The 22,102-nt window shown below is 43.0% G+C and overlaps 1 protein-coding gene across 7 annotated transcripts in view; it reads left to right on the top strand.

Annotated features, from left to right (window-relative positions):
- Window positions 1-22,102, top strand: part of cicb (capicua transcriptional repressor b) — a 50,959-nt gene that overhangs the window by 26,170 nt on the left and 2,687 nt on the right. For 2 of the 7 annotated variants that reach the window (XM_046846261.1, XM_046846260.1), the window contains 18 exons: window positions 9,094-9,243; window positions 9,492-9,654; window positions 13,266-13,374; window positions 13,530-13,712; window positions 14,253-14,385; window positions 14,494-14,672; window positions 14,812-14,947; window positions 16,350-16,447; window positions 16,571-17,414; window positions 17,730-17,869; window positions 17,954-18,102; window positions 18,246-18,427; window positions 18,763-19,134; window positions 19,254-19,585; window positions 20,842-20,996; window positions 21,112-21,287; window positions 21,375-21,509; window positions 21,611-21,742. In XM_046846261.1, coding sequence (XP_046702217.1) covers window positions 9,094-9,243; window positions 9,492-9,654; window positions 13,266-13,374; window positions 13,530-13,712; window positions 14,253-14,385; window positions 14,494-14,672; window positions 14,812-14,947; window positions 16,350-16,447; window positions 16,571-17,414; window positions 17,730-17,869; window positions 17,954-18,102; window positions 18,246-18,427; window positions 18,763-19,134; window positions 19,254-19,585; window positions 20,842-20,996; window positions 21,112-21,287; window positions 21,375-21,509; window positions 21,611-21,742 — 3,768 coding nt within the window. Of the gene's footprint in view, window positions 1-5,160; window positions 7,454-9,093; window positions 9,244-9,491; window positions 9,655-13,265; window positions 13,375-13,529; window positions 13,713-14,252; window positions 14,386-14,493; window positions 14,673-14,811; window positions 14,948-16,349; window positions 16,448-16,570; window positions 17,415-17,729; window positions 17,870-17,953; window positions 18,103-18,245; window positions 18,428-18,762; window positions 19,135-19,253; window positions 19,586-19,998; window positions 20,100-20,841; window positions 20,997-21,111; window positions 21,288-21,374; window positions 21,510-21,610; window positions 21,743-22,102 lie in introns of those variants that run through there. The other 5 variants (XM_046846267.1, XM_046846262.1, XM_046846263.1 and 2 more) reach the window with 5 other exon arrangements.

Here is a 22,102-nt window from a genome sequence, read left to right on the forward strand (position 1 = left end):
ACTGTAACTAAACCATTGCATTCAGTGACTTTTTATTTATTTATTTATGTCTGATATATTATAAGGAAACAAGTTGTGGACACCTGACCTTAAGATTCGTATGCTCTTTTTGAACATCTCATTCCATATTTAGTCTCCATTTGCTGCTATTATAACCTCCACTCTTCAGGGAAGATGTTCAACTAGATTGTGAAGTGTGTTTGTGGAGATTTGTGCTCATTCAGCCACAAGGGTGTTAATAAAGTCAGGTACTGATGTAAGATGTGGAGGTCTGGGGTGCAGCGTTCACATTCATCTCAAAGGAATTTAATAAGGTTGACTCAGGTTCTCCATATAGTGTGTATATATATATATATATATATATATATATATATATATATATATATATATATATATATATATATATTAACACTGTTAACTTGTAATAATCAGAGAACCTGTTGACTTAAAGTCAGCTTTAATATATGTTAATAGAAATTGCGGTTTCTGTGAAAATTCTTTGCACTTTTGAGGAAAGGATTGGCGATTGTGCTTCTCCAGCGTAGCCGTGTAGGCTGTGTGAGATGATCCAGGGACAGCAGAAAACCTTTAGGAAAATGTGAAGCAACCTAATTAATCATTACTCAAGCGCTGCTAGCGTGTAATGGTAACAGTTGTTAAGCATTATTATGCACGTGCATATCGACAGGAATGACATAACTGCAAGGAGATATCCACTCTAAGTGTGTTGAGGTGCAGAGCGGTTTTGTTCTCATGCCAGGGTTTGGGTGTACTATACAGCTGAGTCGCATGTCCGTATCACAAGTGTCATGTTGAGGTTCTTTTACCAAGGCAGCCATGCAAAATACACGAGGTTCCACCCTCAGAAAATAACAAATATATGTAAAGAAGTACGCCACACACACTCTGCACACTGTACAGGATATGCTGTAGATCGCACTGGCAGTTGCATTCTATATAGAGTGGACAGAAATGTCTTCATGAAGCACACATAGCAGACATTTTGTGCATTCAGCAGTGCTGTAGCAATTAAAGTCTAATTGCGATGCACCATCATGCACACGTATTACAAACCCGTATGTGATACCTGCTGCCTTATATTTATTGATTACTTCTTTCTAGTTCTTGACTGTTACAAGCAATATAAGGCAAATGATAGCTTTTAAGATGATTTACTGTGGGGGGGGAGTTTCTCATCAATATGTTTTTTTCTGTATAAAAGTTCAGTGTTATGTACAGCATCGTTCGTGGCATCTGAGCAAATTTGCACGTTATAAAAAATAGCAGAAGTCTATTTTAAAACTTTCAAATCTGTGCCCACTTGCATTATTCAGTTCATCCATTCATCTCTCTGTCATTTGGCTGTCTGCTCTCTTTGTTTTTCACCCAGTCACCTCTCTCTCTCTCTTTCTCTCTCTCTCTCTCTCTCTCTCTCTCTCTCGCTTTCTCTCTTCCTCTCTTTCTCTCAATGCTGCAGTGCAGAAGCCTCTGTTTTTTCAGTACGATAGTTCTGGAGAATCCTGGCACTTCCACTGGCACCGCCATTACCACATGATTCCCTCGTTCAAATCCCCTTCCCCGCCTGTGACCTTCCCACCAAATCAGGAAAACATCATCGTGCAGAAGTGTGCTACTCACCACAATCTTGTGTTCTTGCGTCCGTAAACAGCACACGTTCATTAGTCATCTGTAAAAAAACAAAAAAACAACAACAACAACAAAAAGATTGCGTTTTAACCTTTACATTAAACACACACCGGAGCACTCGGGATCCGTTTCATCACACGAGCTTTCCTCTGTGGATCATTTGTATTTTTCTACTCAGGTTTACTTCTCGCTCTCTAATGTTTTTATTTGGGGGTCCTTAAAGATTTTACACATGCCAGTGCTGCCTCCATGTGGGCACGATTTTTCATTACACAATCTACACTATACACAAACACACAAACACACACACACACACACACACACACACACACACACACACACACACACACACACACTGTTTCATCACCTGTCTCTTTTCATTTGCTTTTATTTTTTTTAATGCTTGAGCAGCTAAATTATATCCATGGTGACTTACAAGCGGAGACAGGATACAGCTGAGCACTTGTGGATTAAAGGCCTTACTCACCAATACCAGCGGCTTACTACAGTATGCAAATACGCAATATAATCTTAGACAGGACACACATCACATGCACAAACACACACACACACACACACACACACACACACACACACACCCTTCCCTCTATAATAGCTCTTCACCTTTCCCTCTCTGCTTTTTCCATTCCACTTTTTTTATGCACATGCCAGTTAAAGGATTCGGGAATGTTTCTTGTTTAAAACCCAGATAAGATTTGATATGCCGATTTGATTAACTGGATCATTATGATCGTTTAATTGGTGTACTTGGTGTAGATTTGCTAAATTGCATGGGTTTTTTTTTGGGGGGGGGGGTTTCCCAGGTAGATGATAGTCAGTCAAATGCCATTATCACTGCTTTTGCAACTGTTGCCATGGCAACGGCAAATTGTGATTAAGTTTTAATCAGAAAATAATGGAGATAATGTGGGGATTACATTTGTCCTTTGAACTTGATCCTACTCAGAAAATACTCATGACTCTACCCGTGGTGTGTTTTTGCTCTATTTTCAATTTTACAACTCTGAAAGAAATTTACATTGAGTTGTCTAATGTTAATTTCTTTCGAAACAAACAAAATTAGGAACAGAACACAAATCATTTGAGGTGTTTACTTCTTCATCAGCAGTGAATGGGTTAAGAAGTTGTTTACTACAGTCGGTCTCAGTTTGAGGCAGGCTGCCTTGGTCTGATTGGCTAAGGCTAGGGTTTTCAGACAAGATGATTGGTCAAGATCACGATCGTTCCTGCCTACTGCTGAAAATGCATGTCATTGTCAGTTGGTGCACAGTGTCACATCTTTATAATTAATGCATAATAATCCATATCAAGGATTCTATATATATATATATATATATATATATATATATATATATATATATATATATATATATATATATATATATATATATGTATGATGTGGTCATGTCAGCTGTTTTCATCTCACTCTTATTCAGTGAGAGCAGCTGTGTTTTCACAACTTGTTTTCTCTTCTCCCCCTCCCTACACTTCTCTCCTCAGAATGACTCGTTCTATTTTTACTCGCCTGACTCGCACTCTTTCCCCTTCCCACCCATTTTTTCCCTCTCTTTCTCTCAAGTCTTTACCAACCTCTTGTTTCTGTAGTATCTTTATCTGTAGCTTTCTGTACAGTTTCCCATTTTTTTACCAGATTCATGTTGTACATGAAGGACCATAATATACTTTGAGTTGGCTAACAAACGTATGGAAAATCTAGTCAAGTTTTGGTAACCTACACACACACACACACACACACACACACACACACACACACTCCTCTCTATAGTGTGAGTATTTGTAATGGCACAGACTGATACTGGGCCCAAGGCCAAGGCCGCATTGCCCTCTACAAACAGCTTGGTCTTTCAGCACTCTGATACCTAAGTAAAACACACACACACAGCACGTTTTTATCATGCACTAGAGACACTGCGTATGCCCATATCAGAGTTTAAGGCCAGTAACCTGAGCCATGTGACATCATTGTTAACTTGACCTCGGGTAGGTTTAGCAGTAAAAAAAAATCGCATGAGCAGGTCTACGCTCTGCATGTGCATCAGCTCGGCTCTCCCAGGCTACAGGAATGTAGTACTTAGAGTGTGTAGTGAGTCATTTTGCAGCATAAAGGAAATTTGATCCCGCTTGCAGTGTAACTCAGAAACACGGTGATGTTTCGAATCTGGAGTCGTTCCATTGTATTTCTCTCTCAAATGTAGTCCTGATGAGGAGGATTTATTTTAGCTCGTAGAACAGGTTTATTTACGGTGCGCTACATGATACTGTTAAAACATGCGTTATTAAGCATATATTAACTATTTCAGGTTCTCTCTGTTCAGGATTATATAGAACACCTTTTTTTGTTTCATTATGTTGCTTTGCTGCGGAAAATACGAGTGGATATCGGTTCATATAGTAGGATATCAGTGGATTTCGATAGATTTGGTTGAATATGGGAAAATATAGGAGGAGTTCAGGTGGATATGGGTGGGCTTTGGTGGATTTGGGTGGAAAGGGTGGATGTTGGTGGATTTGGGTGGATACTATTGTGTAACTCTTCTGACAGTAATGCTGCATTTAGAGGTGCATTGGGTTTGAGTGTGTTTGTGTGACACAGGGTCAGATATACTGTGCAGATTAATGTAGGCAGTGCTAGAAGCGCATGGTGTGGTTCATCGGGAGCAATAGAGGAAGTGCGCTTGAGAAGATCAGGTTCCCGTAAAGCACTTCCACTTCTTATATTTCTCATACGCATATCTGTGTGTGAGTCAGTCATTTACCAGCAGATCCATCGGGTTACTGGGGCCTCCGTTAGATAGTTAATGATGTTATTGCTTAGTCACATCCTAATTGCGATATGGGTTGAATATATGTGTGTATGTTTGTTGTGTATAAATATGGATGATGGTGTAATAGTGATTTAATAAAGTATTTGTTTGAAGAAAGCAAGAACTTTAGAAACCCTTCGGATTCTTGGTCAAATCTCTCGGAGTTACTAAGTTATTAGAGGACGTTGTGTTGTGTGTGTGTGTGTGTGTGTGTGTGTTTGTGTGAGGGTTGAGGGGGTATGCAAATTTATGCAAACGAACAACTCATGGCTTAACTGTGGCTAGAAGATCTCGAGTTATTACGTCACTTCGGTAACCAATCAGTGTAAAGTAACGGTCAGTTTTTTTTTACGTCACTAAATATTCAGAAGCTGTTTGTTTTTTTGTTGTTGTTGTTGTTTTTTTTTTTTTTTTGCTCGTTGCGTTTTACATTGAAGGCCGCCATATTTGCATATGACTGACATTCCAGAGCTCCGTGGACCAATCAGCGGCCGAGGAGGGTTCGCGACGGGATTTAGCGCGGAACCAATCTCGGCGCGCGCTTGAAGAATACAAGGCGGGTAACCTGCTGGGCGAGGTTCGCGCGCGCGCGCGCACACACACACACAAACACACACACACACACACACACACAGAAATAGCACACCCTCTGAGAACCGAAAGGGGGCAGCCTACTGTACAACAAGAGGAAGAGGGAGTGAAAAGAGAAAGAAAAGAAAAGACAAGGGTTCGGGAAGCGGGCGAGGGTGTGTGTGAGAGAGAGAGAGAGAGCGAGAGAGAGAGAAAACCGACAGAACGAGGAGAGAGAGCGAAAGAGAGGGGAGAGAGAGGAGGCCCAAACGGATTCCTGTTGTGATCCAGCGATTTTTTTTTTTACTACGAAGGCGTAAAAGGAGCGCGCGGGGAGGAGCGGCGGCTGCGGCCCTTCTGTTCTTTCTTTTTCTTTTTTCTTTTTACATTACTCCGGACACGCGGGACCTGGACACGGGTCGCTCGCGCTGCGCTTCACTCAGCATCTTTCACACTCCGACACGCTTTTGGACAACCTGAACTCGTGCGCGCGCGTGTGAGCGCGTGTATGTGTTTCCTGTCGGTAACATTCTGCGTTATGAGTTGAGTGCCGGGGATCTGAGCCTCCCGCATGAGAGTCTACGATCTTAGTGGGCGCGCGCGGGCGCGTGTGTGTGTGTGTGTTTACGGTGCAGGGGGGGCAACATCAGAAGAGGGCATTAAAAAATGAGGGTTTGTTTGAGTTCGGGTTTAGGTCGTGATTCCGGTGCGTGAGCGGACAGGACAGGAGAGGACCGGACAGGAAAGGAGGCGCTGAATGCGTTTTTAGAGGAAAATCGCTGTTGTCTATGGGGTTCCGCTAGTCACGTGACAGGGTTCGTGAGGGTGCCCATGAGCCGTTTCGGAGAGTCGGGGGAACGGGAAACAGGTTGCACGCGCACACGCGCTCCGACTTGCGCTTGGCCGCTGACGGTTTGCCGCGTGTAGAGGAGTCTCACTCACTGTCTCGGTTTTGCGTCGACGGTTTGCCGTGCTCGTGTGTGTGTGTGGTTTTTCCCTCATTCTTTGAATTATTGTTATTTTGTATTCTTTCTGCTCGTTTTGCTATGGACATGACGGAGCGCCCGGTTGCAGGTAGCGGCTCAGGGGCGTTCCCGAGGGGACGGACTCAAGCGGAGCACCGCTGTAACTGCTGCTACTGCTGCTAGTGCTGCTGAACCTGCAGCACCTTTACACACACACTTACACACCCACACCTCATTGAGAAATAACGCAGAAACCCGTAGCCATATTATATATTCATAATACAGACACGCGATTATCACGGGATAGCCTGTCCCCGCCATCAGTGTCCATTTTTGTTCAATATCATTTTTAACATCCGTATATTCAGCCTCATTCCTAACTCACTCATGATGTTTCAGTAGTGTTATATGAGTCTTCACTAGTCTCCGGCACGCAGTCTCCCTCTCCGCGGTGTAAAAGCTGCCAAACCCCGCGCTGCTCTCAGCCCCATCCGGAGATTTCTGTTTTAGCATGCTCTCATTGCTACAGTAGCTCAGCTCCGACTGATATATCATAATAAAAATATTAATAAACGCATTTTCTTTAACAATGCACATAATTGTTGCTAATCCGACTCTAGTCGCTGCTCCGACGAGTCGCGGGAATATAAAATTCATGTAGCGGTTACTTGGTTCGGGGTTCGCCCTGGGTTGTCCATACTCGAGCCCGTGGATGAGAGTGAGGCCTAGTGCGAAGCCTTCCACCCATGCTCCGAGCTGTGAATGTAAACAAACAGGGTTGAGGGGGGGATAGAGTGGGAAGGGGGGACTTGGACCAAAAAATATAATAAAAAAAACAACAACTAATAATAGAGATCTTCCGAAGTTTAAGTTATTTCCTTACTATGTTTGTTTATATTTGGTGATCATTTCTACCGATGATTAGCTTTTTTTGTGTGTTTGTATATGCCGTGTTTATGAAGCTAGCCTGTGCTGGGTTTAGGAGGGGGGGGGGTTGTTTTGCGGCTCGCCAGTAGCTTAAAGATTGGACGTCGTTTTGACTGAGCCCTTTTAATATGTATATATATTTTTACAAGGCAAAAAAGAGCTATCCAAAGATTACTTCTTATCGTGTGTAAAAGGGACCAGAGTTGTCGTTTGGGTCTGTTATGGCCGCTTGGTTTTATTCGTGCACTGACCAGCACCTGCCAAGGACAACGAGCATGAAGATGCTGCCTTTGTACTAGCCTGGATTTCTTTTTGTTGTTTCTTTCTTACAATTTTTTTTTTATACCAAATGGGACTTTGAACATCTTTCTCTCCAGTGGACATTGTAGTAAATGTTAATGAAGTTCCTATAAAGACAAGAAGCTCAAGAGTTTCATCAAGCGACCATGTTTTCTTCGGAAACCCCGCAATATCTCCGCCAAGGACTGAGCATGTTCGGTTAGTTACCTTCATTTTTATCCCTTACGTATTGTTGAATTGCAGTTTTAGGGGCCACCAACTTCCTAGCTACAACATTAGATCGTTGTTTTATTAGGTACCATCAACCATCTAGGTCACTTTGTAGGTCACAGAATCCCAACCCTAATAGCTGAGATGTGTGAGATGCACGCATTAGCATTCCCACTGCTCCCAGTACAACTACTTCTACTGGACTGGCCTGAGTCCTGCGTGGAGTGAAAATATTCGCTCCAGTAATCTGTGTTGTGAATGTCTGAAACCACCAGGAATATGACAGGACTTGATGCTTATAGAGTACAATGATGAATGTGTGGAACTGCTGTGAATCCTGTATATATGCAGTTTTACTCTCTGTTGCCTTGTAGTTACTGTACACTACACTGTACACGAATAACCCTAGTTTGTTTACCCTGTTGTGCCCCATTTGGAAAGGAAAGAGGGTCAAGATACGCTCCAGATGTCAGAGCACTCTGAGAACAGCAGATGCATCAGCAACCCACCATGTGGTGGTGTCTTGATACTTTTGAGGAGCACTGATAAATCATGCACAGCAACAGAATCAATAGAATAGGTTTCTATCTGGATAGGATTAGAGTATGTACGTGTTAATTTGGCGGTTTATGAAAGGCGAATGAGGATACTCGGATGGATTTCTGATGAGCTTAGTAAATGTTTTATTACCATGCATTCAAACAGAATAAGGGTACATCTTTTTATTGATATGAAACCCAGTGTTGCACAGGTTACAAAGCTTCTAGAGCTGGGAAATCGAACAAAAATGTGTATAATATTCCCTGCGTAGAAAATCTGCCTCTGACATGACCAACCGTAAGCGCAAATCAACGCTAAAACAGGAAATATCAGTTCATGACATTTTGACGGGGTTTCGTTTTGTCACTTCACGTTACCTCTTTCGTCTAGAGTTAAGGGTCATTCTGAACATATCCAGGACACGTGTTTTGAACTTGACACCAGCAAAGCAAATAGCTCTTCATCCGGTCGCGTTTGAACATTCGGTTCTCACTGGCGTGTTAATTCGTTAAAATGTTAATGATTATTATTGTTGTAATATATACAGTTTATTTTTTTAACAAGTCATGTCGCTAGTTTGCTTATCAAATCAGATAGGGTGAATAAAGTGGAAGTGGAAGTCTTTCCCCTTTCTGAGCTCCCAGGTCTCCAGCCTTGCAGCTAGTCTCTGTTTCGGTGAACAACTTTCAGAGAAATAAATGACTCATGCGCATGTGATTGGGTAAAATTGCAACAGCAGTTCTGCAACACAATACGAGACAGGTTATGTTTAGAAAACTGGATTTTTTTTTTTTTTTTTTTATTTAATCACGTCATTATCAGTTTATTTCATGTCGTTATTTTCAGGTTGTTGTTTGGTGTGCTGAATGCTTTGGTGGGTCTGCATGTGGTCTGCAGTCTCCCAATTGGCGGGAACTGTATTAGATAATCTGGTTTTATATATAATGTGTGTGTATCACTGATGACACAGTTTGTAGGTACCATAATCGGGCCTTTTTTGTATTTATGTTGTCTGATTTAGTGCTTTGCGAGAGGGGTGAATAAAAACGGCAGTAAATGATGATTTTATGTTTTTTTTTCCCCTGCAGTTTGGACTAATGTGGAGCCTCGGTCGGTTCCAGTGTTTCCTTGGCATTCGTTGGTGCCATTCCTGGCACCTACCCAATCAGATCCATCAACACAGCCTAGTGAAGGCCAGCAGCCTGTCAATCATTCTCAGGCGAGCACTCTTAAGAAAGGTAATTATTATTATTTCCAATGGATTTCTATGACGAGATCATCTTTCCCAGCATCGCAATAAAAACCAATGTGTTTGTGGATTTATGTTATCTTTTTTTTTTTTTTTGTCTCTGAGACACGCCGTAACACTATCTGCAAGTTATCCGTTACGTAACGTCACGCCTGACCTAACAATGATACCCAATTTGAACATTTCAGGTGAGATAAATGTTGTCGGGTTACACATCCTCCCTTTCCTGTCTTTCAGAGGCCCAGAGCGGCACGGCGGTGAAGGAGGTCGCAGAGGGAGCATCAAACCCTGCTTTGCGACCTGCGCCCTCTATCGATGACCTTCCTCCGGCGAGAGAGCGAGAGAGGGAGACGGAGAAAGAGAGGCCAGACAGTGAAACGGAGAGCGATGTTGATGATCCGTGAGTGCTCCATCTGTGTCTATGTGTCTTGTCTGTCATGTGTCTCTAAGTGTGTGTGTTTTGGAGGCTCCTGGATCCTTATGGTGAACACGCAGTAAATGGACAAAAGTATTGGGATTATTGATTTTCTAGCCACATGTGGTTCTTTTCCAAACTGTGACCACAAAGTTGGAGGCACACAATTGTATAGGATGACTGCATGCATTAGTATGACAATTTTCCCCTTCACTTGAACTAGGAGACCCAAACTTGTTCCAACATGACAATGTCCCTGTTCACAAACTGCATGAAAATATGCTTTACATGGGTTGGAGTGGAAGATAGTGGGGCCTGCTAGAGGGCTCTGGAACGCTGACTGCACCCCAGGCTTCCTCACCTCTCCTACATCAGTACCTGTCTTGTAGCTTATTGAGAACAAATCTCCACAAACACACTCCAAAATCTAGTGGAACATCTTCCCAGAAGATCTAATGCATCTTGTATAGAGTTAAACATTAGATTTTGAGATTATTACCCAGTTATTAGCATGACAGCAAATTATTTGGTCACTACGCAGGAAATAATCTGATATATTTAGTTACCAGGATGAGAGGCATTAAAGATCACAATGACATAGTAATAACGTGATAATAAACGTAATATTATCCAAATCATCATCCAAAGTAGGACAGAATCCAATTTCCCAAAGTTCCCATCCTTAAAAATCAGTGCCTATGGTCGCTGATACTCTAGCAGTCCAAGGTGTGAACACGAAATCATTTGGACACTGGTATCAGGCCACGAGTGTTCATTTACTCCTGCACAGTATTATTCATACTCCTGTCAGGTTTTTTTTTTTATTGCATTTTTTGTGACAGTTGTTTTAAACAGAACAGATGACTTCGGCGAAGAGGTGTGTGTGAGCACGTACATGTGTGAGTGTGTAATGAGACGAACAAAATGGGAGAGGAAAGCAATCCGTTCTGTGTGTGTGTGAGTGTGTGTGTGTGTGTAGTCGTAGTAGGGACAGGAGCAATTTAGGTAATGAGTTGTCATTTGGATATACTCAAGCAAAGAGCATGTTTTCCCGCACTTTAATTAGGAGACATGGACATTTTGCGATCGAAAATAGTATTCACCGTTTCTTTATAGTCGCACAACCCCAGTGAACTCGTGCGTACGTTTACTGTAACAGCAATCAGTTCATACAATAGAGATCAGCCGCGCTCTCGCGCCTTTCGAAATCAACGTGCAACTCCGATACGAGGACAGGATCCGGTATTTTACGGAGACACCCTTGTTGTTCGACAGACGCTCGAGAGAGATTTCACACCGCGGAGAAACGCACGACAAATGACTCATACGTAAACACTCTTCTGTCCAAACTAAATTCGAGCATTGTCTGGAGACCGTAGTGGTGATTTTTTTGTTTGTTTGTTTTGTTTTGTTTTTAAATCATAGTCTGTGGTGAATTGTACTGTGCAGGATTTAACATATTGGATGTCCCTGGTATAATTCCCAGATTGCTTTCATATCTAAATTTAAAGAAAACAAAGCTTTTATAGATAAACACAGTATCCGCAAATTAGACTAACTACAGCATCTTGTTGTTTTTGCAGCTAAAAATAGTCATTCTGTATCTCAGAAGAACTCGAGTAGGGACAAAAGCTTATATACACTGCTTTTCGAACACCTAATTCTACATTTGCTGTTATAATAAGCTCCACTCATCAGGGAAGATGTTCCACTGGATTTTGGAGTGTGTAGGTTTGTGCTCATTCACCTACAAGGGTGTTAATAAAGTCAGGTACTGATGTAGGTGAGGTGAGGAGACCTGGGGTGCAGCCAGTGTTCACATTCATCCAAAAGGTGTTCATTGTGTTTGAGGTCAGAGCTCTTGAGGCCACTCAAGATCTTCCACCTCAATGAGCTTAGGGTTCAGATATGAAGCATGAAGTAGGAATATATTTGTTAACATGTTGAATTTGATGCACAGTAGTGACTACCATATTAAATGCTTTTTTTTTATGATTTTTGGACCCGTATTTCGCAGCGAAAGCAAAGATAATAAGCCCAGGCGGCTCAGGGTGGGAGTTCCTTTATAATTCCTTCGAAATGTGCGAGGATTAGGATTGACTTAGTCCTGAGCGTGCCTCTGGTTTGGTTTGAACGCTTTGAAATGAAAGACTTCAATAAAACCAGTAGTAAATAGTCTTGGTCTCATTCACATGAATTCATCTGAGGGCTCTTTCACGTATGCAGTGTTTTATCTGGGTGACTCGAACCCTGGTGTGAGATCCTCCTTGGGTGCTTTCACACACATTAGCTAGTTTGAAACTGCACACCAGGCTGGTTATTTCAGTCGGAGCGCAGCATCTTTGGTCAACTCTCTCACTCATTCCGATTTCAGCACGAAAAGCGATCGGATCCTGAATCAGTGCCAATACAGGAAGTGAAGCTTACATGCATTTTAGGATGTGGGCGACAGTTTTTGTAGCTGCAAGTTGCTAAAGTGAGCCAAACAGCAGAGCTAAGTGGTGCAGAAATGTTGTTGAAGCCACCGTGATGAACATATACACACACATATATACAGTACAACAAGCTGATTTGACCCAGTCATTTCTTCAACAATCTACTAAACATATCGAGCGCAGCCCCGTGCTCTCAAATGCTCAAGGGAATTTTTTTCAATTTCCACCCACACAAACGTTTGTTTCACTTTTTCTCTTTATCATATTTCTGACCAGTGAATGAAGGAGCTTTATGCATTTTATTTGCTTTACACGTTTTTTAGCGCTACAGACACACCTCCGGCCGACTCCCTGTGTTTTTGGCCATTTAATTATATGCCGAACCAAAAACCGATCCAGGAGTATTCATTTCGCTTTGATTCCAGAACTGATAAGCGTGAAATAGGAGCGGTTTTATTACATGCGTTTTATAAATTTATTAGTAACGACACTGGTGCAACTGTGTACAGACACACATCCCATCTCAGCCCATAATGCAGCACAAATCCACTCCATATTGTCCCTGTTTTGTAAAATGAAATTCTGGCCATTATTTTGGTGTGCACATGAAAACATTTGATACCAATTGATTGGAGATGCCAGGAGTCTGATGCTGTTACCACTTAGTAGAGTAGAGAATCTGTAGAGAGGCTGTTCTGCATCCAGATGAGTTTATCATAAAGCTCAAAGCTGTTTGTCCTGTGCATGTTGCTGAACATAACCCGAATGTTTCAATAATCTACATAAATCATTGAATTCATCGTTAAGTTTGGCAACAATGTCATGGGACGTGCTGGTCATGTTTCCAGTTGCTGCTTCATCACAACCTTGCAACAACTTCCCCGATGCGGCATAAAGAATGATGATCTTCCTTTGTTCTTAAAGTGTTCTTAAAGGATCAAAAGTATTAGGACACCTGACTTTTTTTCAGCCTGATTTTACCTGTTACCACAAAATTGGAGGCACACAATTGTATAGGATTGACTTCAGCTGAACTAGGAGACCCAAACTTGTTCCATCATGACAGTGGGCATGTGCACAAAGCCAGCTAATGGTCAGGTGTCCATATAGTGTATGTATGAAAAATGTAGATGTAGATGTAATATCTGCATCTGTGTGCAGGTTTTTACCAGGTGTCCTTCCAGACCCGCCAGTCTCAGCATCTCCTGGGAAACGCCGGTCTCAGTCTCTGAGCGCACTGCCCAAAGATGACAAAAACAGCCCTGGCAAGGTTTGATATTCACACACACACACACACACACACACACACACACACACACACACACACACACACACACACAGAGGACATTCCAGTATAGAAAAGAAGCATTCAAGTTTGTGATTTCTCTGTATCTTGTTTCCTTTCTACTACCTTCTGGAACATAGAGGGAGAAGGATCACATCCGGAGGCCCATGAATGCCTTCATGATCTTCAGCAAGCGTCACCGCGCTCTCGTTCACCAGCGGCACCCGAATCAGGACAACCGCACTGTTAGCAAGATCCTGGGAGAGTGGTGGTACGCTTTGGGACCCAAAGAAAAACAGAAATATCACGACTTAGCATTCCAGGTACAGTAGCGTGCATGCGTACGGTCTCGCACACTACTGCACTGCTTTTCAGGCTTTTCTCATAGTTACAGGAAATGATATTTGAAATAAATTCTTGGATTGTACTGCAGGTCTTGATGTTTGCTTTGTCGGTTCATGGCAGGTATGTGAGGAATGTTGGAATCATTGTTGTCTTAGATTGCTTTTTTTTTTTTTTTTTTTTTTTTTTTAGGATTACATACTAGATTCATTTAAATTTCAGCTCGACTACTAAATCACGTTAGTAATCGGACACGTAGATATAGTTTAGCACCCAAATATTTAAGTACATGACTCGCGAGTACATTAAGTACATTGCCAAAAGATGTGGAACTCCATGAAGGTATGAAACTTATTGATAAAACCTTATTACATATGGATGCAGGTAACCTGGTTTGAAGCTCTACATATTTTGCAGGATGTATATCTGTGAGAAGCAAAAACCAGAGCAGGTTGTGTTCTTTTTAAAGCACGGCGAGCCGCTTCAGTTTTTTTTCCTTTTCCTCTTTCCGTCCCTCACAGGTGAAAGAAGCGCACTTTAAGGCCCACCCCGACTGGAAGTGGTGTAATAAGGACAGGAAGAAGTCGAGCAGCGAGAGTCGTAACCCACCAGGCGGAAAGGATGTCAGAGAGAGAAGCATGTCTGAGACGACGGGTAACGAGACTGTCAAAATTAACATAAACACTTTTCTTTTTTTTTTTGCTGTATCTTCAAACAACATATTTTCTACATTTTTCTTTTTCTTGTTCGCCTTTCTTTCAGAGCCTCCATCTGTTCCCATGGGTGTTGAGCTTAAAGGGATGGGGCCGGGTGTGGTAGGCGTGTCCGAGCGTGCTGGAGGAGAAAGGATTGCACGCCCTCGCGCCTTCTCGCAGAGCGCCATGCACAGCTTGGAGAGAAGCGAGAGAGGCAACCCTCAGGTGCTTGCGGAGCTCGCACAGGTAATTTACGCGCATTCGTACACACTTTCAGCGTTTCAAGGCTAGACTAGCATAGAATCCATTGGGTCTTATGACAAAAAAAAAACACATGCTATGTAGTCACCTGTTTCTGTCTCTCTCTCTCTTTTTTCCTTTGTAGATATGTGGGGATGGGGCCCAGTTTTCAGGTCGTGGGGGAACACATTCTCAAGTCCAGAGGGGTGTGAGTGAAGACATGACCAGTGATGAGGAACGCATGGTCATCTGTGAAGAAGAGGGGGATGATGATGTCATTGGTGAGTTAAGATTTGTCATTTATCATCCCCAGCATTTGGCTGATGATTCCATTCTTCTGGATATAATCAAATCCAGCATTTTGCCAGATCCACCTGCCATCCAACCCCCCTCACTGAAGAGTCTATATATATTGTATACACATTAACAACTACAGAATAAATAGATTAGGAGATTATATATAAACTTTCAAAGTTTAAGCCCAACCCTCTCCTAAAACAACAGAAAAACAATAAATGTGCATAAAATGTAAGATTAAAAAAACGTTCAACCCAAAATCGCTTTTAATAAAAATGCTTTAAAGTAAATAAGGCATCGAAATAACAGTGTAACGTGGCTCGAGTACAATTAATAAATACTTGAAGCCGGGATCCTCTACTACTGTATATGGGTGCATTGCAGATGAAATGTATATGCCAATTGCCTCTGTAATAGCATTGATCCTGTCTGCTCTCACATCTAAAGGCTGCACCGGTGACTGACACGTCTGGATTTAATTAGATTTATTCTGTTTCTAATATTCTATATAATTATTCTATTAGAAATAGAATATTATTTAAAATAGAAAGTATTTTAATACAAATAGAAATTAAAATATTATTTTATTTAACTGCTATTTGCTTTTTTCCCCCACCTAACTGTACCGAACCATGAACTTTGTGTACCGTTAAACCCCTAATGTGTGTGTGTGTGTATGTGTATATATATATATATATATGGTTAATATCACTAACTACTACCTACTTACAGAATTCTAGCAAAAAGTGATTTTCTGTCTAATCATCAGATTATAACAAAGCATTTTAACAACGTGATCAACAATAGTGGCTGAAAAGTGTGTAGGAATAATGTTTTGTTTATACATGCACGTCATGAACATCTCACTGATTGAAGTGGGGGCGGATACCATTTGTCTTTTGGGAACAGGTGGACAAAATTCAGATTTATTTTTTGAAAGGTTTGTGAAGGATTCATGTGTCTAACTACATCCACCCACTTTCTCCAACACAGTGTAGGTAGCTTAAGTAAGAGGGACTCTTCTGCCAATGGAGCCTGCACAGTCACAGTAGCTTCATAATAGTTTGAGCAACAGTGTCCTGTTCAGACTATAGGTTTGTTTAGAAAATGTCTATTGCTCATTTTTGGATTCTATATTTCACAATAATTCAGGATCATGAAAACTGTTGCCAAAAGTAATACTTGAGGGCTTGGGGATAAAGGATGTGTGAATGTGTGGGATATTATTTCGTAAGCCTTATATTTAACATTTGCTCCAGCCTGATTGCTGTGGGAGGTGAAGCAGTCAGTGGAATGAAACGCAAAATAGAAAAAGGTTGTGTAGGGGATATGCATGCAGACTTCATCAATAACTTAGTAACATTTTGTCTCCCTGTGCTGAAACAGAGGACCCTTATCCAGGCAGCTCTATTGACCTGAAGTGTAAGGAGAAAGTGACCGACAGCGACAGTGAAAATGGATCTGGGGACGAAGTTGAACGCAAGGTAGCACTCTCGATTCGCACTTGTGGCCAGCACACTAATTGTGATTATGTTCAATTTAATATCATAACCCTAGATGATAATACTATCGTTTATCAATATGTATCATTTTTCCTCTGCTTTTAGAGAGTCTTTGCCCCTGTGATCTGCACGTCAGGGCCCGGTCACGGGCGCAGCGTATCTCTTTCCTCCTACCCTTCCTCCAGACACTCCTCAGAATCTTCCATCAAGAGGAAGCGTGGGCTAGAGGGAGGAGAGGGAGAGCGTCGGGATGCTGACGGTGGTACGTCTCACCTTCTTCCGCTGTCTTCCTCTGGCCAGTCCATTTCAGTCAGCACATCTTCAACTTTGGGAGCAGTAAGAGTAGCATCGACCATAGTCACTAACGTGGTACGTCCTGTCATAAGTACACCAGTGCCAATAACCAGTAAATCGTCCCAAGACAGAAAAGCCACCACTCCTCAGACGCAGCTTCTTATTGGATCTGGAGTGGCAGGAAGCGGGGCAACTTTGGCACCTGCCGGAGGGGGCGGGTACTATTCCTCGTCCTCGCCCAGTCCGGCACTTGGAGGACAAGCGGGACTAAATCTAGTCTTGGGAGGCACATTTCAGGCACCATCTGCAGTGCAGCTTATCAGTCCTCCTCCTCCTCAAAATCCAGCATCCCCCGCCATAGTCGCTCCTACACAGAGTAATGGTCCTGCACCCTTGCCTCTGCTGCAGCCTCACATCCTGCCTACAGCCTTGCCCGCACCCTCTGCAGGCCAGAAAGCAGTAACGCAAGTACAGTACATTCTGCCCACTCTCTCTGCCAACAACCCCAAGAGCCCCTCGCCTCAGCAGCCCGGCCAACCAACCAGTATCTTCACCCTGCCTACAGCTCCGCCTACACTTGCTTCAGTGGCAAATGGAAAGCAGTCAGGATATACATCAGGCCCTGCAGTAGGCGTGGTCAGTCCAGGAGTTAGAGGTATTGAGAATTTTTTTTGGACTATGTTTGGAGGAAAAACAGTTTTTATTAAAGAGGTTGAAATCAAATGCAAAAATCATTAGGCTCTGCTTTATTGCTATGATTGTATTTTTTGTTTAAAATGTTAAAACGGGTATATCTTCAATTGTAATTGTTAAAATATCATACCAATGGATTAAATGCAATAATGATTCAGTTCTTCTTCAATGCTTTTACTGTTATGCCTTTGTGGCTTGTGCTAGATAGGTAAGGTGCTGGAGTGATAGCGCCCCTGTTATTTATATCACACTGGTGTTTTTTTTTTTTCTTCTTCAGTGCAAACACAGTCCCCAGTCTTACAGGGCAAGATGCTGGTTCCCATGGCAACTGTGCGGACCACTCCTGCCCTTTCTCAGCAGTTTCCCTTGATGGCTCCGCCTCTTCCTGTGCAGAATGGAGCTCAGTCAGGAAACAAGGTAGCCAGACGTTCTCATACATACATATCTAGTGATTGGTTCCTGTGTTAATTATGGGATGTAATATTACCTCTTCTCTTCTAGATCATACAGATTGCCCCTATGCCTGTCGTGCAGTCCCCGCTTTCTTCTGCAGGGAGTCCATTCCCTGTAACCATGGCAGCAGCCACAGTGGTTGCCCCCCCAGGCTCTACCCCCTCACAAGCTGTGCTGCTGCCTCCCCCACCCACGAGGTATGATACACACACACACACACACACACATACTCCCACACACAATTCCTCGAACACTCCACTCCCACTCTTACACAATGCTGCAGTACAAGAGTTTACTGCAGTCTCTTTTTACTCAACCATTTCCTCTCTGCCTCTTACAGAATCACTTATGTCCAGTCCACTCCAGGAGGGCCCTCCCCTATCCCACTTGTTTCCACAGCAACAGGCTCCACCTCACAAACGGCCCCCCCAACACCCGGATCAGCATATGTGCCGTCTCCTTTGGCCACCTTTGCGGCGATTGCTCATCCGGGACAGACACTAGTGCAGCCACTTATTGCTGGTGAGTGTATGTGAAGTGTATAAGCTACATAACATTTACACATTTTACCTCTTACCCCAGACATCATCAGTAAACCAGAACAAGTTTGGTGTCCGTCATTAGTTTTGCCTTGGAGCCCTTTGAGGCGCTTCGAGATCTATATCATTCAGGATCAACTCAGCCCAACATCTTTCTTATGGAATTTCAGCTTGAGCGAGCAATAAACACCAAACATCTGTTAGCTGACGGATTATGTTTGGGGTAGGATTGTGTAAATGTGGCCATAGATTAGTTTAACTGCATGTGTTCGGAAATTCCCTTTTCAAACGAATCAAAGCGTTTCCTTGTTTTAACAGGTCAGCCACCATTGTTAGCACCGCCCCAGTCTCCCAACCCAGCAATCACCGCCATCTACCCCTCTACTACGGTCACTCTGTCCACCGGGGTGGTGTCTGGAGCAACAATGCCACCCGGCGTGGTTTATACGGTCTCAAGCCCCTCCATCCTTCCCAAACACACTTCCACCACTTCCGTGACACCTACGTCCCTTCCGGCCCCTGACAGGACGGGTCACGGTCCTGCACACGCTGAGCTGGACAGACAGCCCGATAAACTGCCTCTCTCTCACACCGACAGGCTGACTAAAGTCGGCAGCAGCTCGGCAGCTCCACCGCCTGGCCCGACATTGCCTCTACAGCCTGCTGGTTTAGCTCAGCCCCCACTCGCAGGTAGAAACTCGCAGGTTTTTCAATATTGGAAAATATTACGTGTTTTTTTTATTTATTTCAGGAGACGCTTGACATTCACGCTCTCGTTTTTTTTTTTTGTTTGTTTTTTTTTACCCCAGCTGCCATTTCAAAACTTCCCTCAGCCCCTGCCAAGCCTCCACAGAAGGTCAAGGCCACCGTGGCCAACATTCCTGTCGGCTGCTACGATGGAGGAGGGAGAGGGAAAGAAAGAGAGAAAGACCGGGAGAGAGAGAAAGACCGGGAGAAAGAGAAGGACCGGGAAAAGGAGAAGGAGAGCAGCAGTTGTTTCTCATTTGAGGTGGATAAATCTAGAGAAACGACTCCAGCTTGTCTCGCCTCGCTAGACGATGGCTCTTCGGAAGCTGAAGCTCATAGCGTCGGTGAAGTGGGTTCCACAAGCACACGCAGCAAAGAGACCAATGCTAAAGAGGTGACCATTACCAGTTCATCAAATGATTATAAGTGCTTTGCTTGACCACAGTATGTACTGGCATTTTACTCGCACCAATAAATGCAGGATTACTGGAAGAAAAAAAGATTCACACACTAGCTGACATAAATGTTTTTTTTAAGTATGTAAATCAGGCAGTATTTTGAAATTTCGAAGCTACTGTGCTGTACTTTCGGCCAGATTTTTTATGAGTTATGTGATATAATGTCTAACTATCTGATCACACGATTTTAGTAAAACTGCAGTTTGTCCTACAACCCACAGACTGCAGTGAAACGAGTAAGCCTATGAGTAAACAGTCATTTTTCTTTTTTCTTTTTTTTTTTTTTCTTTTTTTTTCTTCTTCTTTTTTTTCTTCTGCTGTGAATCACAAACACAATCCCATAATGCAGAGCAATGTTGTACTATGACTGTATATTTTGTGAGGGATCTGTACAAAAAATGGGAGAAGAAGAGGACTGATAAGATTTAAAGAATAAATCAGAAAACTGGATACCCAGTGTGCTATTGTATTATCTGTATAATTAGCCAGCCCTACGACCTAGACAAGCGCTGTTACAGTATGAGTAATTGAAGAGCAGTGCAGTCTTACACTCCTCCAAATTAGGGTCAAGATCATTTTTTTAAAAAGTTATTCAACCAAAAAACATAATTAATATTGTAAATGAAAAGGATGAGAATTTTCCACATATTAGTGAGTTTAGTGAGCTTTTTTAGACTCTCCGTTTCAATTTTAAGTGGCTTTTAAAATCTGCGGGTCAGCCTGTAATATCATAATGAACATTCGAAGCTTTTCCGCCACCCGCGACGCATGCAGATCTGCCCTGCTTCCACTTGTGCAGTGCAGAAAATGATCTGAGATTGCGTGCATGTTAACGAAGCAGCTGGGGTGTCTTTAGGACCAAGTGGAATTCTGTATTTGTGGTTTATTCAGTGGAAAGCGGTGGAAAGTCAGGAAACATTTTTAATACCCCACGTCACCCTTCCCACGCAAGTGTCGAGCATAATAATAAAGTGCCCCGGTCGTCGTCGTCCCCCCGTTAGCAGAGCGCATTAGTATTGTGTTCTTTTTTCCTAGCAATTAACGTCAGACAGTTGAAGTGAAGCAGGGTGACAACCGGGGCGGAAGTTCCTCGTTAATGATTTTTCGCACTCTTAAGAATTAACATAAAATCTCTCGCCGTCTCATGCAACTCAGAAAGGGTTCTTTTGATTCCTTTGCGCTTTGCTCACAGGCTGAATGGAAAGACTCTACTTCCTCTTCTCCATTACCTCCGTCTGCATCAGAGCCTGCCCCACCCCTTCCTCAGTCAGACAAAGATTCTCCACTTCCTAAAAAGCTCAAGTCCCGCCCCCCGCCACTGAAGCGCCCATTCGACTCAGTTGACAAGTGAGTTTTTTTTTTTGTTTTTTTTTGTCAAAATAATACACCTTTAAATTATTTTTACCAGTTCATTGTGATACACATTATGATATTTTGTTCAACGGCTGTGCTGTGACGTTAGCTGCGTTGTGCGCAGAGTCCTATCAGAGGTGTACTTTGAGGAGCGTTTTGCTGAACTGCCAGAGTTTCGTCCCGAAGAGGTGCTTCCATCGCCGACCCTGCAGAGCCTGGCCACCTCTCCACGCGCCATCCTGGGCAGCTACCGCAGGAAGAGGAAGAACTCGACTGGTGAGAGAGGCAAGAGCAAAGAGTTTAGTGTGACATATAACAGACTTTCTTAACTCTAACAGCCATAATAATAGCAGCATGTTGTGCGGTATTCAGATTTAGACTCCTCCACGGACGACCCGATCTCGCCGAAGAGAAAGAGCCGGCGCAGGTCGAGCTGCAGCTCAGAACCCAACACACCCAAAAGTGCTGCCAAGTGTGAGGGTGATATATTTACCTTTGACAGGCCAGGTAAGACGACTCGTGCTTCTCACTGACTTTCAGCTACACAGAGAAAGGGAGAGACCCCTTTTAGATTCCGACTTGATGTCTTGTCTCATGCTTTTGGACAGGTACAGACGGGGAGGACATTCTGGGGGAGCTGGAGTTTGATAAGGTGCCATATTCCTCTCTGAGAAGAACTCTGGATCAGAGGAGAGCTCTTGTCATGCAGCTATTCCAGGAGCATGGTTTCTTCCCTTCAGGTAACACACACACACACACACACACACACACACTATACGGTCAAAAGTTTGTGGACACCCGACCATAAGATTCGTGTGGTCTTTTTAAACATCCCAGTCCCATTTGCTGTTATATGCTGCTCCACTCTTCTGAGAAGATGTTCCACTAGATTTTGATGTGCGCTTGTGGAAATTTGGGCTCATTCAGCCACAAAGGCTTTAGTAATGGCAGGTACTGATGTGAGGTGAGGAGGCCTGGGGTGCAGTCAGCATTCACATTCATCCCAAAGGTATTCAGTAGAGTTGAGGTCAGAGCTCTATAGCAGGCCATGCAAGATCTTTCACTCCAACCCATGTAAACCATATGTTAATAGAGTTGGC

Source organism: Silurus meridionalis, chromosome 4, assembly GCF_014805685.1.
Source record: "Silurus meridionalis isolate SWU-2019-XX chromosome 4, ASM1480568v1, whole genome shotgun sequence".
Lineage (NCBI taxonomy): Eukaryota > Metazoa > Chordata > Actinopteri > Siluriformes > Siluridae > Silurus > Silurus meridionalis.